Source organism: Oratosquilla oratoria, chromosome 19, assembly GCF_046742065.1.
Source record: "Oratosquilla oratoria isolate Oo_2021 chromosome 19, ASM4674206v1, whole genome shotgun sequence".
NCBI classification, from domain to species: domain Eukaryota; kingdom Metazoa; phylum Arthropoda; class Malacostraca; order Stomatopoda; family Squillidae; genus Oratosquilla; species Oratosquilla oratoria.
Window position 1 is genome coordinate 63,623,538 of NC_134795.1, and position 22,790 is coordinate 63,646,327.

At 42.0% G+C, this 22,790-nt stretch overlaps 1 protein-coding gene across 2 annotated transcripts in view; it reads right to left on the minus strand.

Moving 5' to 3' along the window:
• sli (slit guidance ligand) overlaps nt 1-22,790 on the minus strand; it is a 1,907,921-nt gene that overhangs the window by 1,485,515 nt on the left and 399,616 nt on the right. For both annotated transcript variants that reach the window (XM_076203204.1, XM_076203205.1), the window contains exon 4: nt 19,146-19,217. In XM_076203204.1, coding sequence (XP_076059319.1) covers nt 19,146-19,217 — 72 coding nt within the window. The remainder of the gene's footprint in view (nt 1-19,145; nt 19,218-22,790) is intronic.

A 22,790-nucleotide genomic window follows, 5' to 3' on the forward strand; every position in this document is an offset into this window, starting at 1 on the left:
ACATACACACACACGTACACATACACCCGTGTACATGTAGACAGATACACATACACACACGTATACATGCAGACACACGTACACATACAGACACACACACACAGATACAGACACACGTACACATAAAGACACACACTCACATAGACACACGTACACTTACAGACAGACGTACATATACAGACACACGCACAGATAGAAACACACATACACATACAGACACACACACAGATACAGACACACGTCCACATACAGACACACACACACATACACATACAGACACACATACAGGCACACACACAAATACAGACACACGTACACATACAGACACACGCACACATACAGGCACATGTACTCATACAGACACACGCATAGATACAGACACACGTACACATACAGACACACACACATACTGACATAAGTACACACAGACACACGTACACATACAGACACACGCAGACATAGACACACACACACACATACAGACACACGTACACACACATACACACGCACACATACAGACACATACACACACACGGACACACGCACAGATACAGATGTACCCATACAGACACACACGCACAGATACAGACACACGCACACATACAGACACACGGACACATACAGACACACGTACGCATACAGACAAACTCACACATACAGACACACGCACACGCACGGACACACGCACAGGTACAGGCGTACCCATACAGACACACACGCACAGATACAGACACACGCACACATACAGACACACGGACAGATACAGACACACGTACACATACACCCACTGACACACAAAAAACCTAACAGCCACAAAGGGGGACGAGACTGCGAGATAAAACAAAACAAACACGAAGAGGACGGCCGCCCGGCCGCCCGAGCAGCGGCAGCAGCAGCGGCAGCTCGTACCGGAATAACCACGAAAACCACATTACCAGAGCAGCCGCCGGGAGGTGGAGGGAAAGGGAGGGGGGCGGGGGGAGGAGGAGAAGCAGGCCGGGAGGGGAAGGAGGGGAAGGAGGTGAAGGAGGAGGAGGAGAGGGAGGTGAAGGAGGAGGAGGAGTAAGGGAGGAGGAGGAGAAAGGGAGGAGGAGGAGAAGGGGAGGAGATGGTGGAGGAGGAAAAGAGGAGTAGGAGGAGGAGAAAGGGAGGAGGAGATGGAGGAGGAGGAAAAGAAGAGGAGGAGGAGGAGGAGGAGGAGGAGACAGGGAGGAGGAAAAGAAGGGGGAGGAGAAGACGGTGGAGAAGATGATAGAGGAAGGCAAGAAGGGGAGAATGAGAAGAAAAGAGGAGGAAGAAGAGAATGAGAGGGATGAAGAGGAGAAGAAGGAGGAGGAAGAAGAGGAGGAAAAGGAGGAAGAGGAGGTGGAGTAGGAAGAGTAAAAGGAGGAGGAGAAGGAGGAGGAGAGGAGGAGGAGTTAGAAGGAGAAGGAGAAGAAGGGGAAGGAGGAGGAAGAGAAGGAGGAGGAGAAGGAAGAAGAGGAGGATGTCTACAACGAAAGTTTATGGCTGGCAATTTTATTCGTACCTATAAAGACCCCGACCAATTCATATCATTCTCTTCTGTGTCGTGTGAAGATTTTATTCGTTTATTCTTAATGACGTCATTCTTGCTGAAGTCAGAACAATTTATTCAGTTGCATAATGTCCTCTATATCACAAAAGCCTAATGCATTAATTCAATCGACTTTATCTTATTCAACACATAATACGGAGAGGGGGGTCGCCGATTTAATGAAGCGGCCTTGCTGTGGATGTGCTGTGTCTTGCGACACTGCTTCTGACCCAGGGCAGTGGACAAGATGCAGGGATGACCCGTCATCCCGGAGGTGCCAAGATAAGAGGGAGGGCGGAGGGTGGAGGGTGGAGGGTGGAGGGGAGTGGAGTGTGATGGGGATGGAATGGGTGGGAGTGGTTTCTATGCCTTTGTTTTTTGGCTACCTCCCTTATAAGGGGAAAAAAGCCTTTGGTATATGTATGTAGGTAATACATCCATAAATGCGATATGTCTGTATTCAACAAGCAAGACCTTACCTCTCTCTCACGAAATAATTCCTTCTAGTCCTCATTAGAGCAGCTTAGTTTGATTTTTTTTTTGTCTTAGTGCAGCGTTTCTCAACCTTTTTACCCTTGCGTAGACTTTAAAATAAATTGCATGTTACGCAAAAAAAAAAAAAAAAAAAAAAAAACATATACCATATCTTTCTCATTTCATTTTCATCGTAATAATAGGTTAGATAGGATGATGTCTACATTACATTATCACAATACCCAAGAATATGTCGTGCGTGTTTAATTAATATTACGTATATGAAATTAAATTAAAAAATCTAAAAGTGCATTAGCTTATCTCACTTGTTCTCGCGGAACCCTTAGGGACCTTTTGCGGAACCTTAGGGTTCCGGGGAACCCTGGTTGAGAAGCGCTGTCCTAGTGAAACTAACCTTGTTTCAGATATAGTTCTGGGTTGGTGAAAAGGATTGAGCCCAACAGCTGTGTTTAGAAAACGGGGTGGGGGGAGGGGACAAGAGCTCGGAGTGCATATGTGGGGGGAAGGGAGAGGAGTAAGAGGGGAGATATATAATGAGAATGAGGGGAGATAATGAGAAACGACGGGTGTCGGAGGTGGGAGGTGGGGGTTTGTCGGAGGAAGGAGGAAGGAGAGAAGGACTCCAGAGGAGAAGATGAGATGTGGCGGGGGGGAGGGGGGTCGAGAGGAATGAAAAAATAATTAGAACAATTCTGTGGTATCTCGGAAAGATTGGCACGCCTGATTTCGAATACAGGAGGATATTTTGATAGCAGGGGTGCCAACCGGGGTGGATGGTAGGATTAATAGTAATTCTTTTTTATGACCCATAGCCTTAGGATCTTAGGTCATGTTCTTGCTGGGAAAGGTCACATGGTAGGTCATGTTTATATTGTGAGTGACGTGGCTGGTCACGTTTATATTGTGAGTGACGTGGCAGGTCATGTTCATATAGTGAATGACGTGTCAGGTCATATGTTTATATTGTGGGTGACGTGGCAGATCATGTTTATATCATGAGTGACGTTACAGGTCACGTTTATATTGTGAGTGATGTGGCAGGTCATGTTTATATTGTGAGTGACGTGGCAGGTCAAGTTTATATTGTGAATGACGTGGTAGGTCACGTTTATATTGTGAATGACGTGGCAGGTCATGTTTATATTATGAGTGACGTGACAGGTCATATGTTTAAATTGTGAGTGACGTGGTAGGTCACGTTTATATTGTAAATGACGTGACAGGTCATGTTTATATTATGAGTGACGTGGCAGGTCATATGTCTAAATTGTGAGTGACGTGGTAGGTCACATTTATATTATGAATGACGTGGCAGGTCATGTTTATATTGTGAGTGACGTGGCAGGTCACGTTTATATTATGAGTGACGTGGCATGTTATGTTTATATTATGAGTCAAAGCCAGATTGTTCTCACTAGGAGAGATGAGGCAACAGGTCATGTTCTTACAATACACCGTGTAGGTCGTGTTCTTATTGTGAATGACGGACAGGTCGTGTTTCAATTTAGTCATATACCTCGTCTAAATCCACAAAAGGATTAATCCACCAAAGGATAAAGCCAAGGGCTACAAATCATACGCAAGAAAAGGCAATCATTCAAATATTCCTAAATCAAAGTAACGATAATGACAATAATAATGATAACAACAATAAAAAATGGACTTATCGTACAGTGACCTCAACGGTAACTTGGGGAATAATGACCTTAAAAAAAAAAAAAAAAAAAAAGTAAAAATAAACCAAGTGTATAAACGTCCCGAGGTACTAATAATGACCACTAATGAGAGACCAGAAACCATTTATGAATATACAGCAGCAGCAGCAGCAGCAAAGGATAAACGATCGCATCATCATTCACAACCATCCCAGAGGCTCTTCGGAGTCCATTAACTACCACGCCCCTCGATTTTGCATCTTGATACTATGCAGGTTCACGAGATGGCCCCCCACCCTATCCCCTCATCTCCCCCCTCTCCCCTCCCCTCCCCATCATCCTCACCCCCTCCAAAAAATAATTACCACAAAAATGATCTTGTATAATTATGCAGTTACTTTTTATCTATTGTGTGTGTGTGAGTGCGCGCGCACGCGCGTATGTGTGTGTGTATTTTGTGTGTGTGTGTGTGTGTGTGTGTGTGTGTGTGTGTGTGTGTGTGTGTGTGTGTGTGTGTGTGTGCGTGTGTGTGTTTTGTGTGTGTGTGTGCGCGCGCGGGCGCGTATGTGTGTGTGTGCGCGCGCATGTGTGCGTGTGTGTGCACGCGCAAGTATGTGTGTGTGTTATGTGTGTGTGTGTGTTATGTGTGTGTGTGTGTGTGTGTGTGTGTGTGTGTGTGTGTGTGTGTGTGTGTGTGCGTGTGTGTGCGCGCGCAAGCATGTGTGTGTGTTATGTGTGTGTGTGTGTTATGTGTGTGTGTGTGTTATGTGTGTGTGTGTGTGTGTGTGTGTGTGTGTGTGTGTGTGTGTGTGTGTGTGTGTGTGTGTGTGTGTGTGTGTGTGTGTGTGTGTGTGTGTGTGCGTGTGTTTTAAGGGAACAACCTCTCCCCACTCCTCCAGCAAACGTCTTCAGCGGGAGGATCTCCAGCAGATGGGATTAAAACTATTTCGGTTGACTTCCTTAGTTCGCGCGACAAACTTTGGACATCATCTTCTCGTTAACGTATGACGATCTCTCTTAACCAGAGGTCAGGAGTTCGCAAAACGGGATAAATACCTAACTTGTCACATAAAACAAAAGACGAAATATAAACACAAAAGCCCCAGAAGATGAAAAGAAAACAAGTCAACCTTCATAACCTAGATACCTAACCCGGAGGTCATCGCAGAGATGATTAAAATCGTCTTGATTTTGGACAGAAGAATACATTTTCTTAAGGAGCCCGAGTTCGATCCCAGAGCTGACTCTCGGACGACTAAACTCCCACGGCACCCAAAAACCACCACCCAGGAGCTGACGCCTCTGCAGAGAACCAACCAAGTGTACAGAACCAATAAACAACTTCCAATCCGCGAAGGGTAAATACAGGCAGTTAAGTGTCAATAGCAGGCTACCTACCGACCTACGTCACCCCCCACCTGGCACCCTCACCAGTGCCAGTGCCACGCAGAGAGGAGGAGCGAGTGATAAGGCACCCACGCCCCCCTTATTGAAAGGGACGACAGACGCTGGGCCGCGTTCAAGAGAGTTCTGTAGGTCGCGAAACCCAGCGAGCCATGTCGTGGTGCTATGACGTCACCATGTAAACAAAACAGCGCGGTTGCTATGGTAACACAGATGCTAGTTTTTGGTACAGTGGTAAGAGAATGAGCTTGTCGAAAGTTCGTTTTACTCGACTATGGAGAGCGCGTCTTCTTCGTCCAAAGAGTCTTCAAATGACGAAGTAAAACAAGCTGGGATTCGAACCATTGCCTGTACGACTGCTCACCACAGGGCAATGACGTTACCGTTGTACCATGCTGACCGTATAAAAGGAACGACGGCCAGCATTCGAGCCCCCAATGGCAGAACTTGTTGAACCATTTGCCCTAACTTCACACAAACGACGAAGTCTTGGTAAACAGCCACGAACCGTGACGTTACGTGATAGGACGCGACACGTTACATAGCCTGATGTAGCGTGACGTCACATGACGTCCAGTGACGTCAGACGGCGTAGTGTGACGTCATGTGGCGTTGATCGGAGTAGGGGGAGAGGCAAACACATAATCATACCAGTAGACGCAGTCATGCATGGCCGGAGTATCAGAACGGGACCAACCATTTCCTTCACAGCTCTCTTCTCCTCTCTTCCACTCTCTCTAGTGATGCTGGCCTGCCTATGCATCTGTACATGTAAACACACGTGTTTGTATTATACGTTCATTCAATTGTAAACTGTATAATTTATTTTATGCGAATTCGTACTGGATGGATGAGGACGTGCAAGATAAAGATATAATGTACAAACGTACATGTACGTCAACGAGTACAAAGGCATGCACGCACACGCACACACTCTCACATTCACGCACACAAACACACACACACACACGCATACACGCACAGAAAGACACATATATATACACACACGCATACACGCACAGAAAGACACATATATACACACACACTGGACGACACACACACAGATACACACGAAACGATACACATACACACACATACACACACACGTATACGCACACACACACACACACACAGACACGCACAGAAAGACACACACACACACACAGACATGCACGAAACGATACACACACACACACACACACACGTACACACACTCACACAGACACGCACGAAACGATAAACACACACGCACACACACATATATATATATATACATACAGTACACACACACACACAGACAAATGTGCACAAAAACACATATGCACACACATATACACACGCACATACACACTCACCCGCGCATGCGCACTAACGTAAACACATTCACGCGCGAGCGGCGGCGTCGGCGGCGGCGGCACTTGAAGAGTCTTCTTCTAAAAGAAGCAAAACCAAAACAAGCCTGAAAGGGGACACTGAGCGAAATGTTTACGATAACTTTGACATCCGCTCGATTACAGCAAAAGGCTCGAGTTGTTACGTGAACGACTATTTATGGGAAGGGAAGGAGGGGGGAGGGGGAGGAGGAGGAGGAGGAGGTGGAGTGAGGAGGAGGCGTAGGAGGAGAAGGAGAAGGAGGAGAATGAGAAGGAGGAGAAGTAGAAGGGGAAGGAGGAGGAGAAGGAGGAGGAGAAGGAGGAGTGAGGAGGAGGAGGAGGGGGAGGAGAAGGAGAAGGAGTAGAAGGAGAATGAGGAGGAGGAGGGAAAGGAGGAGGGAAAGGAGGAGGAGGAGGAGGAGTGAGGAGGAGAAGGAGTGAGAAGGAGAAGGAGTGAGAAGGAGGAGAGGGAGAAGGAGTGAGGAGGAGGAGGAGGAGGAGGAGGAGGAGGAGGAGGAGTGAGGAGGAGGAGGAGGGAGAAGGGAGCAATCAGTGGGCACCCACATACTGTATCCCACCTGGATACCTGGTAGATCGCGTTCACAAGGATTTCTATGAAACACTTTGATTCATTGAGATTACAAAGAATTACAAAGGCGGAGCATGCCGACAGAAGACCTTTTGGACTATAACAAGGTCGGATGCGAAAAAAACATAATAATGATAAATGAATAAAATAAAATGAAATAAATAAAATAGAATAAAAATTATAATAATATAAATAATGATAAGTAAAATAGACAAATGCAGATAATAAACAAACAGACAATTAATAACAAACAAATAAACAAATAAGAGATTTCTAACATTTAAAAATCACACTAAATTAGCAGGAAGGTGAGAGTGAAAAATAAGAGTCGAGGTGTCATTTTAAGATTCGTTTAGATAAACACCTAAGCAAGATGTTGTAATGCCTGCCATTTATTTTCTACTATTTGTTTGTTTATTATTATCTGTTTGTTTGTTTATTATTTCCTTGGTTATCATTCATTATCATTTATCTGTCCATTCATTATTATTCACTATTTACCTGTTTGTTCATTATTTGACTTTACCTATAAATTTACGTATTCTATTTATTATCATTTATATTATCATAATTTTATTTGTTTGTTTATTTATCTTTTTTTTCCATTCGACCTAGTTATGAACCAAAAGGTCTCCTGTCGGCAGGCTCCAACTTTTTGATCCTTGGTAATAGTGAAAATAAAGAGTTGAGGTGTTATCTAACATTGTCGGGTTCCTTGAAGACCTCTTGGGCGGACTTCGTGGACAAAGAGGGAATTTGTGGATGTCAAGACTCTCTGGACCTCGCGTGACTTCGTGGACATCGAGGGACTACGTGGACATCGAGGGATTTCGTGGATGTCAAGATTCTCTGAACCTCAAGGGACTTCGTCGACATCGAGGAACTTCGTGGATATCGAGGGATTTCGTGAACATCGAGGGACTTTGTGGACACCGAGGTACTTCGTGGACATTGAGAGACTTCGTGGACATCGAGGGACTTCGTGGACATCGAGGGACTTCGTGGACGTCGAGGGACTTCGTTGATATCGAGAGACTTCGTTGACATCGAGAGACTTTCGAGGGACTTCGTGGACGTCGAGGGACTTCGTCGACATCGAGGGACTTCCTGGACGTCGTGGGACTTCGTGGACGTCGAGGGACTTTGTGGACATCGAGGGACTTCGTGGACATCGAGGGACTTCGTGAACATCGAGGGACTTCGTGGACGCCGAGGGACTTCGTGGACGCCGAGGGACTTCGTGGACGTCGAGGGACTTTGTGGACGTCGAGGGACTTCGTCGACATCGAGGGACTTCGTGTACGTCGAGGGACTTCGTGGACGTCGAGGGACTTCGTGGACATCGAGGGACTTCGTGAACATTGAGGGACTTCGTGGACGTCGAGGGACTTCGTGGACGTCGAGGGACTTCGTGGACATCGAGGGACTTCGTGGACATCGAGGGACCTCATGGACACCGAGGGACTTCGTGGACGTCGAGGGACTTCGTGGACTTCGGGGACGTCGAGGGACTTCGTGGACATCGAGGGACTTCGTAGACGTCGAGGGATTTCGTGGACGTCGAGGGACTTCATGGACATCGTGGGATTTCGTGGACATCGAGGGTCGTCATGGACACCGAGGGATTTCGTGGACGTCGAGGGACTTCGTTGATATCGAGGGACTTCGTGGACATCGAGGGACTTCGTTGACATCGAGAGACTTCGTGGACGTCGAGGGACTTCGTGGACATCGAGGGACTTCGTGGACGTCGAGGGACTTCGTCGACATCGAGGGACTTCGTGGACGTTGTGGGACTTCGTGGACATCGAGGGACTTCGTGGATATCGAGGAACTTCGTCGACATCGAGGGACTACGTGGACATCGAGGGACTTTGTGGACATCGAGGGACTTCGTGGACATAGAGGTACTTTGTGGACGTCGTGGGACTTCGTGGACATCGAGGGACTTTGTGGACATCGAGGGACTTCGTTGGTATCGAGGGACTTCGTGGACATCGAGGGACTTTGTTGACATCGAGGAACTTTGTTGACATCGAGGAACTTTGTGGACATCGAGGGACTTCGTGGACATCGAGGGACTTCGTGGACATAGAGGGACTTCGTGGACATCGAGGGACTTCGTGGACATCGAGGGACTTCGTGGACGTCGAGGGACTTTGTGGACATCGAGGGACTTCGTGGACATCGAGGGACTTTGTGGACATCGAGGCAATTCGTGGACACCGAGGGACTTTGTGGACATTGAGAGACTTCGTAGACATCAAGACTCTCTGGACATTAGACTACATCGACCTCAGAAGGTAAAATTTCGAGAATATTCACAACTTATTGCGTGTATGAATTCTCGTGGACATCGATGGACTTCGTGGACGTCGAGGGACTTTGTGGACATCGAGGGACTTCGTGGACATCGAGGGACTTCGTGGATATCAAGGGACTTCGTGGACATCGAGGGACTTAGTGGACATCGATTGACTTCGTGGACGTCGAGGGACTTCGTGGACATCGAGGGACTATGTGGACATCGAGAGACTTAGTAGACATCAAGATTCTCTGGACATCAGACTACATCGACCTCAGAAGGTAAAATTTGGAGAAGATTCACAACTTATTGCGTGTATGAATTCTCGTGGACATCGATGGACTTCGTGGACGTCGAGGGACTTTGTGGACATCGTGGGACTTTGTGCACGTCGAGAGACTTCGTGGACATCGAGGGACTTCGTGGATATCGAGGGACTTCGTGGACATCGAGGGACTTCGTGGACATTGAGGGAATTCGTGGACGTCGAGGGACTTCGTGGACGTCGAGGGACTTTGTGGACATCGAGGGAATTCGTGGACACCGAGGGACTTCGTGGACGTCGAGGGACTTAGTGGACATCGAGGGATTTTTGGACATCGAGAGACTTTGTGGGACATCGAGGGACTTAGTAGACATCAAGACTCTCTGGACATCAGACTACATCGACCTCAGAAGGCAAAAATTTCGAGAAGATTCACAACTCATTGCGTGTACGAATTCTTGGGGTAACAAGTAATAAGAGGCTTTAGAGGCGAAACATGTAAACAACGCTGACTTCCCCCCAAAGTTAATTACGGTCTTCGTAATTTCATTTAACCAAAAATGACCTTTCGGAAGCGCCCGGCCGCCGGGCCCCAGATAACATCTGAATTATGTATTGTAACCACTTCGCCGTGTTTCGCGCGAACGTGGTGGGGGAAGGAAAGGAAAGGAAAGGAAAAGATGAGGAGCAGTAGAAAGGGAGGAGATGGGAACGAAAAGGAAAAGGGAGAGGGTGGGCGGGAGAGGGAGAGGAAAGGGAAAAGGGAGAAGGAGAGGGGGAGAGGTAAAGGAGGAGGGAAAGAAAAAGGGAAAGGAAGGGGTGAAGGAAGACGGAAAGTAAAAGGGAAGGGAAAGGAAAGGGAAAGGAAGAGGGAAAGGGAAAGGGAAAGGAAAAGGTAGATGAAGCGGGAAAGGAAAAGTGGAAGAAAAAAGGAAAGGAAACGGGAAAGGGAAAGGAAAGGAAAGGGAAAGGAAAGGGAAAGGAAAGGGAAAGGAAAAGGGAAAGGAAAGGGAAAGGAAAAGGGAAAGGAGAGGGAAAGGGAGAAAGGAAAAAGGAAAGGAAAAGGGAAAGGAATAGGGAAAGAAGTTAGTTCGTCCACATTTGGAATATGCTGTTTCCGTATGGTCATCGAATCTCATTAAAGATATTGACAGACTAGAAAAAGTACAACGGCGAGTCACAAAACTGATTCCAAATATAAAAAATAAATCATACGAAAATCGACTAAAACATATGAATCTGTTTTCCCTAAAAAAGCGTAGACTCAGAGGTGACTTGATACAGGTTTTTAAAATTCTAAAGGGAATTGACAACATCAAAAGTGACAAAATTTTCACATTGAATGAGAATCAGACAAGAAACAATGGTCTCAAACTGTCCGGAAATAGATTCAATTTGGAAGTGGGTAGAAACAAATTCGCCAACCGTGTAGTTAATGAATGGAATAAACTTCCTGCACAGGTAGTGCAATGTAGTTCAGTTCGAAGCTTTAAGAATCATTTAGATAAACACCTAAGCAAGATGCTGTAATGATTATAATTTATTTTATATTATTTGTTTTTGTTTTGTTATCATTTGTCTGTTTGATTCTCATTTATTATTAGTTATATGTCAATTTATTATTATTTACTATTTACCTGTTTGTTTATTATTTAACTATACCTATGCATTTATTTATGTATTCTATTTGTTATTTACATTATTATAGTTTTTATTTATTAATTTATTATTATTATGATTTTTTTCGCATCCGACCTAGATATGGACCAAAAGGTCTCCTGTCGGCATGCTCCGCCTTTGTAATCCTTTGTAAGAAAGGGGAAAGGAGAGGAGGAAAGAAGAGGAGGAAAGAAGAGGAGAAAAGAAAGAAGAAAGGAAGAGGGAGAGGAAGAGGGAAAAGAAGGGGGAAGGGAAGGGGGGAAAAAGAGGAGAAAAGGAAGAGGGAAAGGAAGAGGGAAAAGAAGAGGAAGACGGTGAGGGTGATAGGAAAGAGGAGGAAGGGGAAGGGGGGGAGGAATGGGAAGGCAAATGAAGAAGGGCAAGGAAGACGAACGAAGAAGGCGAGGAAGGAAAGTCTACCCACCTTCCTCTTCCTCCTCTTCCCCATTCCCTAACATCCTCCTCTTCCCTCTCCCTTCCCTAACCTTGTCCCTTGTCCTTCCTTCCCCTTCTCCATCTCTTCCTTCCCTTCTCCTTCTCCCCCTTCCCCTTCTCCTCCTTCTCCCCTTTGGCCTTCTCCTCCTTAATCCTCTTCTCTTTTCCCTCCTCCTTCACTTTCTCATCATTCCCCGTCTCCTCCTTAATCGTCTTCTCCTTCCCCCTCCTCCTTCTTCCCTTTCTTTTCCTCCTCCTTCTCTTTCTCCTCCTCCTTTCCCTTCTTCTCCTCCTTTACTTTCTCTTTATTCCCCTTCTCCTTCTTATTCGTCTCCTCTTTCCCCTCCTCCTCCTTCTTCCCTTTCTCTTCCTCCTCCTTCTTCCCTTTCTCCTCCTCCTACTATTCCTATCCCTTCCTCCTCCTCCTCCTTCTTCTCTTCCTACCCCCTCCACCCTCAACCCTCCTCCTCCCCACTTGGCCTGTGTATACTTGCGCCATCACCTACGCCATCGTTTTGTCTTTTGCCCAAAGCGAGGAAAGACGGGATCTAACGAGATCGGCGCCGACAGAAGAACCGGGGCTTCAGAGAGCGCCGCCGCCGCCGACGTCGTCTCACAGCTCATGTGGGACGCCCACTTGTACACAAACCCGAAGAAGAAGAAGAAGAAGTAGCGAGATCTTGAGCTCGCGAAGATGATGAAAGGCTAAAAACATTGCAATGTTTCTTCGGGGGTCCTTATGAGCAAGAGTCTGAAATTACGTCTCCTCTATCAGGACATACGGTATGTATACAATTCATTGATCTATTCATTCCTTCATTTATTCATCTATTTATCTATTGATTTATCTTTTTACCTATATAGTTATTCATTTATGAATTCATCCACTTATCTATTTGTTTATCTATATTTATTTATGTATTGAATCAATTAGTTTATTTATATATTTACTAGTCTAATTTATTTATTATTTTTTTCCTATTTTTTTATTCATTTATTCATTTTTTATTTATCTATGTATTTATTTATTTATTTATTTACTTATTTATTTGTTTATTTACTTTTATTCATTTGTTTATTTTATTTATTTATCTATTCATCTTATTATTATTATTTTTTTTTTTTTTTGTGGGGTGATGGGCAATCCCTACCTTGGCATACGGCTATCGGTGATTACCACGTGCCCCTGCTATAGGAACATGCCAAGTGTACTTCAATATAAGCCGACCTTTCATTCGTTTTTTTTTCTGAAAGTGTTGAGAAGTTGGGTCAGTTTGATGAGGTGACGTCAGGTCAGATCAGGTCAGGTCACCTATCTTGGGATGTTGATTGAGATTCTTTTCAAGGTCAAATTTTTGGTTAGTTTCAACTAATGAAACAAATCGTTATTCTATGGACCAAAAGGTCTCCTGTCCTTTGTCTCATGTTGGGCCTCAAAATTGCCCATCTCTTCTACAAAATTAAGATCTTTGAATCAATAAAACATAAATTAGTAGAATATATTACATAACTACATAAAATCGACCGGCTTAAAATATGTCAAGTACTTAACTATATCAGCCCGGTAAAAAAAAAAATAATAATAATAATAATAATAATAAATAAGTAAAATAAACAATAATAATAATAATGATAATAATAACAATAATTATAATAATGTTAATAATAACAATAATGATGATAATAATAATAAAAATAATAATAATAATAATGATAATAAAATCAAATCAAATAAAAAATAAGATAAAATAAATCAAACTTCAGTCCCCTGCCCTCCCCTCACCTCCTCTCCCTCCCCTCGGTTCCTCTCCCCTCTCCCTCCCCTCGGCTCCATCATCATCGGTAAGCACCAATACCAAGTATTATTTGTAAGAACAAGAAACATGACACACAGCAAACGTTAATGGAATTCACCGAAGAAAAAAAATAAAATAAAAACACAAGATACAACAAAACAAAACCAAAAATTCAACAAATTAGAACGAGTTAGATCAAAACAGAGAGAAAACATATCACTCAGTTAAGAATCTATTCACGTGTGGATGATACTCGTCTCTGCATTTAGCCCAATGACCACAGAGCGTCGTCCATAAGACGCGATTCCCGTCTTGATAGACCGTATATCAAGACTTACGGCGACAGTGACACGTCCATCTCGATTGCAAAGCTCACCGAGGGCGTCTCGAGGTGGACCTTGGGCGGAGCAAGATAAACTCGACAAGAGGTTCTCCCGTCCAAAAGAACAAAGTAATGGACAGCTATGATCTGAGAGATGTATGCTTCTGTCCGAGTTATATTCAGTAAGCGTGTTTTGCATTGCGCGCTGACCCTGAAGATACGTGTGCGTGTGCGCCAAAGGAAGAGTATTCGTATTTGCGTACACGCAAACACACACACACACACACACACACGCGTAAACACACAGACACCTATCCACACATAGACACCCATCCAAACACACACATACACACACACGCGCACGCAAACACACACATACACGCGCAAACACACAGACACCCATCCACACACACACATACGCACGCACGGACACACACACACACACACACACACAGAGGAAATAAAACACAGAGAGAAAGAGAGAGAGGAAATAAAATAGAGCGAGAAAGAGAGAGAGGAAATAAAACAGAGAGAGAGAGAGAGAGAGAGAGAGAGAGAGAGAGAGAGAGAGAGAGAGAGAGAGAGAGAGAGAGAGAGAGAGAGAGAGAGAGAGAGAGAGAGAGAGAGAGAGAGCGGAAATAAAACAGAGAAAGATAGACACAGATGAAACCCCTCCCCCCCACCCCACCCCTGACCCCGTCTGACACTTGGGAGTGCCAAAAACGAATCTTGGTTCGCCCCTGAGGACTCGGCGCCTCATTAGTCCATCCCCCTCCCCCTCCCCCTCCCCCGACGACAAAGATCACAACATTTCGATCTACCGATCGATCTCGAGTTCGGAAAAGCGCGAAACCTGATCTATACGACGATCACCCGTCGCGCGCCCAACTTAGAGAGAGACAGAAATAGAGGTAGATATAGAGATGAATATAGATATAGATAGACATATAGAGATGGAGATGAAGATAGATAAATAGGTAGAGAGAGAGAGAGAGAGAGGAAAGAAGAGAGAGAGAGAGAGAGAGAGAGAGAGAGAGAGAGAGAGAGAGAGAGAGAGAGAGAGAGAGAGAGAGAGGGAGGGAGAGAGAGAGAGAGGAAAGGAGAGAAGAGAGAGAGAGAGAGAGAGAGAGAGAGAGAGAGAGAGAGAGGGAAGGAGAGAGAGGAAAGGAGAGAGGAGAGAGGAAAGGAGAGAGAAGAGAGAGAGAGAGAGAGGGAAGGAGAGAGAGGAAAGGAGAGAGAAGAGAGAGAGAGAGGAAAGAAGAGAAAAAGAGAGAGAGATAGAAAGAGAGAGAGTAAAGAAGAGAGAGAGAGAGAAAGAAGAAGAGAAAGAGAGAGAAAGTAAAGGAGAGGAGAAAGAAGAGAAAGATATATATATATATATATATATATATATATATATAGAGAGAGAGAGAGAGAGAGAGAGAGAGAGAGAGAGAGAGAAAGAAGAGAAAGAGAAAGTAGAGGAGAAAGAAAAGATATATATATATATATATATATATATATATAGATAGAGAGAGAGAGAGAGAGAGAGAGAGAGAGAGAGAGAGAGAGAAACTCCTTTAACACAGCGACGTCTTACATAATCTTCCGTAACAAGCGCCAGGGGATTCTATTCGTCACTATGTCACCTTCGTCGGTGGTAACGGGGGCTGATGTCCGCCTCGATGGGCCTCTATGGTATCATCTGTCATTCCATCTCTCCTATCCGCTGCCGCCCGCCAGGAGATTTGATCAATTCCTGTGGCAAACCCTTCGGTGGTGATAGAGAATAAATGCAGATTTTACTATTCTTAGGGAGAGAGAGAGAGAGAGAGAGAGAGAGAGAGAGAGAGAGAGAGAGAGAGAGAGAGAGAGAGAGAGAGAGAGGAAAAAAGAGAGATACAGAGTTATAGAAATGGAGTTGCAGATAGAGTTATAGAGATATAGATATAGGTATAAGTGTAGATATATAGAACTATATATAAAGATAGAGCCAGATATAGTGACAGAGATCAAGAATATATATATATATATATATATATATATATATATATATATATATATATAGTGACAGAGATAGAGGTAGATATAGAGATGAATATAGATAGATATAGAAAGGTACATAGAGATGGAGTTGAAGATAGATAGATATATAGGTAGAGAGAGAGAGAGAGAGAGAGAGAGAGAGAGAGAGAGAGAGAGAGAGAGAGAGAGAGAGAGAGAGAGAGAGAGAGAGAGAGAGAGAGAGAGAGAGAGAGAGAGAGAGAGCCCTTCCTCACAGTGACGTCTTACATAATCTTTATTGTGAATATTAAACGCGATTATGCAACTCAGGGGCCAACCTTCGCGGGTCCCGGTCGCCTGACACTCAATTCAAGCCAGCGGGAGCAGAGAGACCATCAGCCCCGTTCCCTCAGACGTAATAAAATCGTCTGCCGCTTCTTCCACGACAGAATCTAGACAAGGAGGCACTGTACTGAAGGAGGTCAAGAAAGAGAAGAAGAAGGAACAGTTTGGCCCAAGCCCACGTCTTGTCTTCACTCGACAAGGGCGACCATTTGTTACTTGCGGGGCCTCAGACGTTTGGGGGTGGGGGTAAGGGGGGCTGGCGTCGTTTTTTTTTATTTTTTTTTTTTTTTTTTTGCCGGGGTGTCGATAGCCAATTTTTGCTCCTCGACCTCAGTTTGGTGTAATTAAGAACCTTTTTCTGGAGTTTTTGTAACGTCATTCTTTTAAAGAGGGAAGTATCACCGATGACGTCATAGATGTGTTATTTAACATGTAGACGGCTGGTATGGTCTTCGAATATTCTTGTGTGTGGCTGACACCAAGCGATTTTATTCAGCCGATTTTTGAAGCCCCGGCGTTTGATGGAGAAATAATTTAATATAATACAATTCTTTTTTTCTTCTTCTTCTTCTTTTTCTTTTTCATATCTATCCTCAATATAGATTTAAATATCTCAGTCACACTTGTTAACTTTTTTCCACAATGTATCCTTTCAACATTTCATAATATTTTTCTTTTGCTATATTATTGCTCGAGTATTAAAGTGTGGATCTCTCTGTATGATCATGTATCAACTGACTCAGAAAACCAAGAAGTTTACAAAAACTGTCTTGCTCTTACGGTGTACTCGGTTCTGCCAGGAGTTAAAAATACAATAATAAAAAAAATATCACACACACACACACACACACACACACATACACACACACACACACACAAACACACACATATATATATATATATATATATATATATATATATATATATATATATATACCAAAAGCTTTTTCGCCCTACACGGGGTGTAGCCAAAAAGAAAAAGGCATAGAAAACACTCCCACCCATTCCATTTCCTATATGTTCCACTCCCCTCCACCCTCCTCCCTCCCTCTTATATATGTGTAAACAAGTAATCAAATATATAAAAATAATTATAGTAGATAAATAGAAAACAAATATTGTATATAACGAAAATATATTAGACTGATATGATTATAAAAAGTTGGATAACATAAGGAAAAGAAACTGAGATTTGTGTATAGAAAACGGGGTGCCGGGGAGGGACGGGCGAATGCAGCTGTGCGTGAGGGGAGAGGAAAGAGTTGCCCAGATTCTTCAAGTCTGAGTTAATTGCTGGCGGGAAACTTCGCAAACAAACAAACAAAAATAGATAAGTGTTTGATCCGGTTTAACGTCGCAAACTAACCCCTATCAGAAGACAAACGCGGTGCTCCTTAAAGAGGACGTTGTAGCGTGGAATTTAATGAACCATGCCCTTGGTCCAACTCGCCAACGGCAGGGTTCGAACCATCACCTAGACCTCCAGTTGGTTAGTGAATAAATGTACACACATACACACACACGCACACACACACACACGCACACACACACATATATATATATATATGTGTGTGTGTGTGTGTGTGTGTGTACATATTTTCTTTGTTTTGTGAAGAAGCGGGAATTTAAACATTTACTGCCCTACAAATTCCAAAGATTAATGATAACGTTGATGAAGAAGATCGCGAACAAAAGTTATCATCACATCTTCAGACGATGACGTCTCCAACGCTTCATAAAATCGTCCTACTGTTGCAAGATGATTGAATGAAATAATCAGTCCCTTAGATATCCAGCGTGCACGCGCACTCACGCACGCATTTTAGCTGTAGGACGTCAAATCACCTCTCCAGAAAACTCCTGCAATACACCCTATTGTGTCGGACTTCACTTGCGCTCATTCGGTCGAGTGCAGAAGGACACCTGCATCTGCCATTGCCAACTCCAAGTCGTCATACGACAGATATCATTTTCTATGTGTTCATACTTGTATATATATAAAACCTATGCATGAATACTAAGTGTCCATACTCAGTTCATCTATTGTACATTGTAGAAACAGATTAATCAGTAGATAGTAGAGAAAAAATTGTACATAACATTTTTAATTTGCAACAGCCATCATCTGAATTGGTGTAATTATTTGAAATGTAGATCAGTCTTGACGGAGAGATTAAAGAAGGTTTGTCTCAACGCCTCCAAACCCAATGTAGACTACAAACAAATCTACACTACGCCAGAATATAAAGAAATAATAATAATAAACGGGCGTCACCTCACTTGAGGGTTCGATAATATTTTCTCTGTTGCTAATGGTACTTCCTATTTTTACAGAAACTTGAGCATCACGTCTGGAGGTTAAACTCTCCATACCTCCATCAGTTTAATGCGAAGAAAGAAAAATTATATTATTGTAAACATCCAAAGCTGACACATACCACATCAGGACATTTATCTTAAAAATAATATATATATATATATATATATATATACATATATATAATATATATACACATACATATACATATCTATATATATATACATATATATAATATATATACACATACATATACATATCTATATATATATATATACATATATATATACATACATATACATATATATATATATATACACACATATATACATACATATATATACATATACATATATATATACATACATATATATACATGAATATACATATATATATAGATACACATATATATACATATATATATACATATATATATATATATATATACATATATATACATATATACATATTTATTATCATAAGAGAATGTGTATATAGAAACAACACATATGCTCAACTAAAGATATATTTACATATAGGAGGACTATGGACCATGGACTATCTAGGACAGACCACCCGCTCGCGCGGGATCGATAGTTGTAGGAGGGGAAGAGATGTCTGTATGAAAATGAAAAGGAGATACTCACAGTCTCTCGATGCTGCCCAGGTCACGGAAGGCGCCCTCCTCCAGCGTATGAATGGCATTGTCCAACAAGGTTCTGTAGAGAACAAAACCTCATTACATACGTACATACATACATTCATACATACACATATTCATACATATATACATACATTAAAATATATATATATATATACAAAGGGATTACAAAGGCGGAGCATGCCGACAGGAGACCTTTTGGTCCATAACTTGGTCGGATGCGAAAAATATAATGATAAATAAGTAAATAAATAAATGAATAAATAAATACAGAAATAAAGAAATGAATAAATGAATAAATTAATAAATAAATAAGCACATAAACACATAAATGAATAAATAAATGAATAAATTAATAAATAAATAAGCACATAAACACATAAATGAATAAATAGATAACAAATGAAAAAATATGATAATATAGATAATAATAAATAAAACTAATAAAAATACAATATATATAATAATAAATAAAATATATAAATAAATGCATAGGTATGGTTAAATAATAAACAAACAGGTAAATAGTAAATAATAATAAATTGACAGATAACTGAAAATAAATGTGAATCAAGCAAATAATAATAAGCAAACAGACAAATGATAACAAAACAAATAAACAACCATTGATTCAACGCTAGACGATTTCAATCATCCATAAGAAACCTTCAAACTGTTTCAACCAACGCAGTTACAATTTTTTCTTCTAATATCTGTCTCTACCACATCAACCAAAGATCACAATGGAAATAAATATCTAAACTTATTTCCGTCATCTTGATTTTAATGTGCTTATTTTTCGAATGTACAATTTTACATTTTTGTCGAATAAATCAAACCCAAATTTTTAGCTTTGAGTCCACCATCTAACATGTAATGGAAATTCCGTGACAACGTTCGAGTGTTTGTGAAAGTCCCTTTTTTCTATATTGAAGCCAGGCTGGCGAAAGGATAAACATAGCGGAACTCTCATACATGCATGCATGTATACGAAAACATACATTCATACATGCATGCATGCATACATACATACGTACATACATATATACGCACATAAATACGGACATACATAAGCACAACTTAGCTCCTCCTGGATGAAGGGTCATCCCCCCCCCCACCAACCCGGATGATGCACTAATGTGGACCTCCAAACATGCCCCAAGACATTATATCAGAACTTTGTAAATATTTCGTTGTTAAATAATAATAATAACCATCATAATGATCAAAATGATAATAATAATTATAATAATAATAATAATGATAATAATAATAATAACAATAAGAAGAAAAATAATAATAATAACAATAACAATAATAAATACTAATAATTATAATAATAACAATGATAATAATAATAACAATAATAATAAAGATAATGATAATAATAATAATGATAATAATAATAATAACAATAAGAAGAAAAATAATAATAATAACAATAACAATAATAAATACTAATAATTATAATAATAACAATGATAATAATAATAACAATAATAATAAAGATAATGATAATGATAATAATAATAACAATAATAATAATAAAATAAAACACTTTCACCGTAACAACACGACTGCATATTTAACACATGATTTCATTTTCCCCCTCGTTCTTTTTATATAAGAAAACTATCACGTAGAGCAACACTATACATAATCAACAATAATATAAATATGTTTATTTTTAACATACCCTGGATCAGTTTTCTAATGTCCCCATGGATGCATCTTGGCACAGAACAGCCAGTCATAGATCATCTCTACCTACCCAGTTGTCTGATTTTATTTGATTTTGATTTGATGGTGTTTGGTAGATAGCCTTACTCCACCAGGCCAAAATGAATTGTCCACCTCCAAGCTTCTGCAGACATCACAAGGGAATTTTGTCCATTTGGGCGACCTGGGACATCTAATTTAACCAAGAACATACTCAGTTGATGTTTGAGAGTCCACTGAGCAATCTGTTTTATCTCGTATGTTTCTAGGTGTGAACTTAAACAGTCTAACAGACTTCCACCTTTATTTCGTATGTCTCTAAGTGTGCAGTTAAACAGTCTAACAGACTTCCAACTGAAACTATTGTACTGCATAGTTCCAGCATTTAAAAAAATTTCACTGTGATTTACCATAATAAAATATACAAGTCACTTCACCATCGTGTAAACTATTTCGATGTAGTCCGTACAAGACTTGCTTCAGATCGACGACAACATCAGCGACAGTCGCGCTGGGCTGACCCGCGAGGCCAATCGACCGCTTCCTTATATGGAATAACATAAACCTTATTTACACAGCCAAACGATTCATTTTTACACTGTATATAAATGTCACTGTGCGTGCGCGCGCGCGTGTGTGTGTGTGTGTGTGTTTGTGTGTGTGCGTGTGTGTATGTGTGTGATTCACCATGGCCTTGGATCCCGTGTTGGACTCGTGATCGACAGCTATTTCCCTCCCGGAAGAGAGCTCAGAGCTCATATGTGACCGATTTATGGGTAATACTGTCATCTAACACACACACACACACACCCAACTCCCAGACCATGAGTTTGAGAAACGACCCGTAGCAAAGCGATACTGAAATTATTTCAACCCTAGGTGGGATTCGAACCCGGACCTCCGTAGTGGCAGCCGGGAACTCTACCAACAGCTCCATCGAGTGGGTATATGTGTGTGTGTGTGTGTGTGTGTGTGTGTGTGTGTGTGTGTGTGTGTGTGTGTGTGTGTGTGTGTTTGTCTGTGTGTCTGTGCGTGTGTGCGTGCGTGTGCGTGAAAGCATGCATACAAGCGCACGTATGCAAATATATCCGTCTTTCTCAAGCAATGAATCTATTTCTGTATAGAGTACTTCCCTCAGAACCCAAATAATTTTAGTAAACAAAATTTCATTACCTCAGGAACGGAGGATATTTGCACAGTTCTGATAAATCATGAGTAAAGTTCAGTTGAGTGCAATACTAAAAAATTTACGATCATTTACTGTTTAATGAGAAATAAAACTGGTTTGGTAATACTGCTTCAACCACTTCAATACGGACACACATGTTCAAATGCTCTCTCTCTCTCTCTCTCTCTTTAAGCACACACACGCACGCACTCACACACATAAGAAGGACAGTTATAGAAGAGATCTGAAAAAGAATAGCTTTCCACACAGAGTGATAAATATCTGGAACAAACTGAAAGAGGAAACAGTGAGTGTTAAAACTATACATGACTTTAAGAATAAACTGGATGCGGAAAGATACAACAGCGGGTCACTAAGAGCATAGCTCTCCTCCCGTAAGATACAAGTAGGTAAATACACACACACACACACACACACACACATACACACACACACACACACACACACACACACACACACACAGAGTGGGGTATGTCTGGAACAAACTGGACGAAACAACAGTCTGTGCAAAAACTAAACACTAATTTAAGAGCAAACTAGACATTGCGAGATACAAAGACTGACGCGACACCACGAGCGTAGCTCCCCTTCCCGTAAGATACAACTTGGTAAATACACACACACACACGCACATCCACACCCACACACACACACACACACACACACACATACACACAAACTTATACGGAAGGGAAAGGTTTGAAGATTAACTGTGGGGCATTG